The sequence below is a fragment of the Neovison vison genome, chromosome 4 (genome assembly GCF_020171115.1).
Source record: "Neovison vison isolate M4711 chromosome 4, ASM_NN_V1, whole genome shotgun sequence".
In the NCBI taxonomy this organism is placed as follows: domain Eukaryota; kingdom Metazoa; phylum Chordata; class Mammalia; order Carnivora; family Mustelidae; genus Neogale; species Neogale vison.
The window spans coordinates 219163266-219169489 of NC_058094.1; the positions used below are offsets into that span (position 1 = coordinate 219163266).

The 6224-nt window shown below is 38.9% G+C and overlaps 1 protein-coding gene across 1 annotated transcript in view; it reads left to right on the forward strand.

The window, feature by feature from the left end:
- The window catches only part of MGAM (maltase-glucoamylase), an 86812-nt gene extending 82202 nt beyond the window's left edge, over positions 1 to 4610 (forward strand). The window contains exons 46-48 of the mRNA XM_044246742.1: positions 931 to 980; positions 1583 to 1753; positions 3711 to 4610. Coding sequence (XP_044102677.1) covers positions 931 to 980; positions 1583 to 1753; positions 3711 to 3785 — 296 coding nt within the window. The 3' untranslated portion in view covers positions 3786 to 4610. The remainder of the gene's footprint in view (positions 1 to 930; positions 981 to 1582; positions 1754 to 3710) is intronic.
- The last annotated feature ends 1614 nt before the right edge of the window (positions 4611 to 6224 follow it).

Sequence of the window (6224 nt, forward strand, 5' to 3'; positions counted from 1 at the left end):
TGGGGGGATTTTCCACTAGGAGTTTATAGGAACTGGTAAATTCTTGGGAGGAAGGCTTACATTCCATTAACTATGTCCAAGCGAATGCTGTCCAGTACAGTAATGGAAATAGACTGTATCTGTTTGCCCAATATGGTAGCCATTGGCATAGATGGCTATTGCATACTTGGAATGTGACAAGTGCATCCCAGGAACTGAATTTTTAATTTTATTTAATTGTAATTAATTGTAATTTAAATAGATACATACTGCCAGTGGCTGCTATCTTGGAAGGCACAGCTCTAGAGGATAGCCAATGCCCTCTGATTCAGTGGTAAGCAAATGAGTGAGAGATAGAATATGGGGAAGAGTGACCAAGCCCCAAAAGTAGGAGGTAGGGTACGGATGCCTGTGCTAGACATGCCGAACTTCATATTCTCCCCAAACCTGTGGCGTACATTAAGGATAAAGGACAAAGAAGTCTTCTCTATGGTTTTTCTCGGTCTCTGGAGATTGTGTTTAAAAAGTTGCCCGATACTCTCAAAATAAGCTGACCAAGCTGACCAAAATAAGCTGACCGTCAACAGTGTTGATGTTTGCGATGGGGGTGTACATGCATATATTCACACATATGTGTGCCTCTAGCAGTAGGAATCGAGAAATTCTGAGGTGGCTAGGAAGATGTTGAGAATGGTAGGCCCATGAGAAAGAGAAGCAGATTAAGAGTGGTGTCAGGAAACTGCATTCTAGGAGGTGACCCTGTTAGACAGATGCATCTGTACATGCTTATTTCAAACATTTTATGTAAATGGAGTTTGGGGGAAAAGTCTGACTGATTTCACAAAACTCTGTAAAGAAGAAAAGTAAAATGAAGAACAAAATCATCCCTACTTTCTCAACAAGTAAGCAATTGGAATTTGAGAGCATGCTTACCTCGTTGCTTATTTGCAGATACCTATGGAAAAGGACTCTATTACCTGGCCAACTTTTCTGTCAATCAGGTGAGTCTGCCTGATACCATGAAGGGAAAAAAGAGTTCTGTTGGCTTAGTTGGAGGCCAGGTGTCCTAAGGACATAAAGTACTGCCTAGAATCTCCTCCCTGCTTGTCTTATTCATTTGCATCCTTTGCTTCCTCTGAAATTCAGATGGAAACTTAGTATGTTCTTGGGAAGTTTTCTGTGATTAAACCTATTCATATTTCATCAGTAACTTCTTCCAGTTCAGCAAGGCACAGACAGAGCGATTGTTTCTTTGTTATTTAGCCCTTGATCCTATGTTGCCCTGCAATGGTCTGCATGCATTTTGACTTCTCTACATGTAGAACAGAAGGTTGCTGATAGCTTAGACTCTTTGTCTTCTTAGAGTTCAGGGTGAATCTGGAGACACTGTGAGTACTTAGCCAATGCAAAGTTGCATGGTGGTTGGAAGCAGGAGATAGAGGGCTGAAGTCACGGTCTGCATTATCCAAGGACACAAGATGGTGACTTTCATGTTGTCTTACTTCATGATCTGCATTTGTTTCTAAAAAACAAAGTTGAGAAAATTTAAATGGATTTTGTTTTTGTTTCCCCCCTCTGGTTTCTTTTTATCTTTAATTAACAGAATATGATGCAGAGTCATATAATTTTCAACAAATACATCACTGATTCAAACCCTTTGAAACTGGGCTACGTTGAGATCTGGGGAGTGGGCCGTGTTCCCATTTCCAGTGTCAGCATCTCTATGAGCAGCATGGTGATAACGCCCGCCTTCAGTTATGACCCCATGACACAGGTTTGTGACCAGGGAAAAGTCCTAATGGTATATTCCAGTCCAGTCCTAGGGTAGTTCATGCCCACCTCTCTTCCAAATGACAGACTTTTCTATAGAGTCCTGTAGGAAGCTCTCTGTGTTCAGTGTGCCAACAGTGTACAGCCTGGAGATGAAGGGAAAATTCCCAACTTATCATTTGGAATTGAGGGTCTGGATCCTTGTTTTGCATATATGTTTTCTTGTCTGCAAATTTATGTAAAACTTTGTCTTCACTCCTTCACCTCACTTCAGAAATGTACTTTCCAAACAGCTTGAACTGCCATATTCCATCAAATACAAGACACCATCAGTTAAAGGTGCCCCATAATTTCATGTGCCATGAAGAAGGCAAAATGGATTACAGAGTATGACACAATGCTTTTGTATCATTTAAAATTTATACTTTAAACAAATACTTTTGCAGGTACTTTTGCAAATACTTCTGCAAGCTTTCTTTAAACAAAGATTTTTATCATTTTAAATGTTAGAGATAATATAGAGGATAATATTACGTAGAGACACATGAACATTGATAAATATTCATCAAAGTAATTTAGATGAGGTAGACTCTGAATGTAAAGGAATACTAGAAATGCCTTAACCTGGGGCACCTGGGTGGTTCAGTGGGCTAAGTGTCTGCTCAGGTCATGATCCAAGGGTCCTGGGCCACATGTTGGACTCCCTGCTCAGAATGGAGTCTACTTCTCCCCCTCCCTCTCCCCTTCCCCCTGCTTATGCTCTCTCTCTCTCATAAATAAATAAAATATTTTTTAAAAAAGAAATGCCTTAACCAGTTAGTATCGCAGAATTTTATTATTCAAATTTTTATGTAAATATTATAAATTATTTTATTTACTATTATTTAAAAGAAAATATGTGGTATGAATGGGTTAAGGAGTTTCCCCTGTGCTATCAGAAGCATTGGTGATACATCATTTCATAAAAATTCTTTCACTAGCATCTGTGAGATTTTCTCCAGAAAAAGCAAATGCTTTATACAAGTATTAATCCAAGTAATTTCCTGATCTTACTATAAGCCAGCTTTCCTATTCTTTCCTAAAATAATGCCTAAGTAGTTTGTAGTCCACCTAGTCATAATACCAATAATAGCTATGAAGTTCATGCATGCACAGACAATACCAAGTATCATGAATGCTGCTTAGCTCCCAGTAATTCTAAGGCTGTTAGCTGCAAAACACATTCTGATTTCATGAATGTTAAAATTGTGGAAAATCTGCACCTTGGAATCAATGCAGTATGGGGTTTCCAACATCTATCCTCATGGTAAATAGATCTTTCTGGGTGTGCTTGCTTCTTCCTTTTTCCTGGACTGGTTTTCTTTCATAATCCTTCCTGATTAGAAAGCCTGAAACAAAAGTTTTCCTTCAGTTTTGTATTTTTAGCTCATTTCCTCATATTTGTGGCTTTCTTGTCAACCAACTTCCCCAACTTTGCCAAGGTCTCATAGAGGAATTTGCCCACTTTTGTTGCTGACCGACTCCTGGACTGTCACACTATGTGACGGCACCCGCAGTGACGCTTTATGGAAAGCATTTACCTAGAAAAAAAGTTGACCTGTTGGACTTTCACTGGGCAATCACCAAGTAACTATGGGGGAACAGGAAAAGGAGGAAATCCAAGGAGGGTTCTGAGGAATGGAAATAAAGACGTCTCCAATTTTGGGGGCAGTTGTTTTTCTGCAGGATTGCGATTACATAGTTTAGGGCCTGTTGTCTTCTCCCTATTACTGAACAAGTTTGTACTTTAAGGAATCAATAAATAGCCTCCTCACCTGAAAATTTGAGGGCTGCCTGACAGCTAAGCAATGAATTGTGAAAGTAGCAGAGGGCATGTGGACTGTTGGCTTGTATCTGATTCATTTGAATGCAGGGAATTTCAATGATCAGATGCCCACTCCTTTCCCTTTGGTTCCCAACAGGTGTTAAGCATTGATGTGACCACCAGAGACATCAGCCTCCATAATTTCATTTCACTGACGTGGAGCACTCTTTGAATTTTTAGAACAAGATCTTAATTACGAACAGCTTTGGAACTACTTATATTTCATGCTCATAAAATTATTGTGTGTTCTTAATTGGTTCATGCTTAGTATGGGTAAAGTATTTTATTAATTTTGTTATATATTTTGTCTATGTCTTAGCCCTGTGGTATAGGCCATAGGGAAGTGTGGGAAGTCTATGGGTTGTCTTCCTATTGATAAACATGGTACTAATGGCTCATCATACAATATCTACTGAAGATGAATTGGGTCCATGATGAAGGGGCGTATGTGTGTGATCAGGGATGGGCTCCACTCTTGCTAAATACACAAGATAAAGCTTGCCAGCACAGTTCCAGGTCCTGGGGTTGACTAATGCCTCAAGAAAGTATGCAGAAAGAACATCTGCTTGTAGTTTATAGGGGGAGGGGAGCAATTGGCTGATAGCACGATATGAGAGGAAAGAAAGGAAATACAGGAAAGGTTAGCAGGAAGGATGAGAGGAAACAGAAGATAGTGATAAAAAATGATCATGACAGGTAATATGAAAACACAAAAATCTAAGTAATGGTAGCCTCATGGGAAGGGCCAACTCACATGAAAGCCAGAAGACAGATGGGGGAACACAGAGTATGGAAGTATGGGTGAGGATGAGATTGAAGCAGGCAAAACTGAAGAAAGGAGTTTGAATGTAAAAGATGTAACTTATTTTTGCAGTGATATGCTTTGAAATGTGTAAATCTTATTTCTTCGCTCTGTGCCTAACATGTATAACCACAGTTGACACAAATGCATGCAACTTAAATGCCAGAGAAAAATAAAACAAGCAAATTTACAAGAGATTTTGAATTTTATGATATTTTTACTCTTGGGTAACCTACCTTTGGGATTAAGTCTTACTGTTTGGCAAACCCTTGTAAGTTGGTCTTATTGTCTTTGGCATCAGAGTTCCTGCAGTCTAACCACTGATGGATTTATGATTATCCACCCTTTCTCTCACATCTCTGGAATGGGTTTTTCTTAAGATTCAGGTTTATGGGAGCCTTTACTTGGGTTGTGGTGGTTGTTTTACTCATCATAGCAACTGGCAAAATGTCTGGGAAAATGTTAACTGGCAAAAAGAGAATTTGCATCATGATTGGTTAAAACCTGAGATAGATAAAATTTGGGATAAAGAAATGAAGTATTAGTGTTCAACAGAGGTAGTGACTTTTAGTATTCCTTGAATAATGAGTGGATTGGAAACAAGTGTGTATACTTCCCTAAGTATTTTTTTTCTTTTTTAAACACCAGGAATGCATCCTATTTTAAAGAAACCCTATTATATTAAAATACATTTATATGAATATTTTAAAAATTTAATATAATAATATGAGGCAATTTTTAATGATCACATTAAATAACAAAATCTAGCGGTGGGATTTGTAAGGTCATAATTTCAATGTCATGATCAGCATAAACAATATTTTGAAGATATCTACTATAAGTTTCATGATGTGATATGAAAATATCTGTGATTCTATTTTTGAGAGACTGACATATACTGCTAACACTGCCATGCTCTGCTATCTACATTTATAATCTAAGAAAATGCTAAATCTCGGTTAGAAATTAGTGAACAAAGACATATTTTCCCCATCATTATTTTCAGATTCCCTAAGTTATACTCCTTGCAATTCTGGGGGTCCTAATTCAAGAATTCCCTGATTAAGGCACATCTGCTTCTCAAACTTCAGTTTAGCAAATGGGTCCCTATGTAGCCATCACTGTTGTAAGAATTCCCAAGCCACTGTCAGTTACCTGTCTTGAATTCATTCAGCCTTTTGGCTTTTAAACAGCCAGTTTCTTATGGGCTTGAAGACCTTCAGTGTAAGACTGAAAAGATTCTTAGCAGCTCTGGGAAGGGCATCAGTGAAGGAATTGGGTCTGTGGCTCTCTTAGTGTCTCTTTCTGAGCAGAGCTGTCCTCCAGTGCCTGGACCCACTGGTTGAGCATTTTCTGCTGCTTTTCTCTGAATGAAAAGCACTCAGAAGCAATCTTTAGGGTCAGGGACTTGGTTAAATCACTTTGTCTCTCTGGGAACATGCCTCCTCATCTGCAAACTTCCAGTGCCAGAGTAAAGCTGTGATATCCTAACTCTGGAATGGGGCTCTGCGTTGTGCTCTAGGAGAGGGAAGAAGGTAGATTGGCAGGGATCTGAGCTCCCCATCCTGGCTTCAATCATTTACTCAGGTACATACTGGAATTCTATTTGAATAAAGAATTCTAAATACAGAGACTGTTTTTTTTTCCATTGTATATCCCTCCTGCTTTGTTGAAGATTAGTTGACCATAGAGTTGAGGGTCTATTTCTGGGTTCTCTATTGTGTTCCATTGATCTGTGTGTCTGTTTGGGTGCCAATACCATACTGTCTTGATGATGACAGCTTTGTAATATAGCTTGAAGTCAGGTAT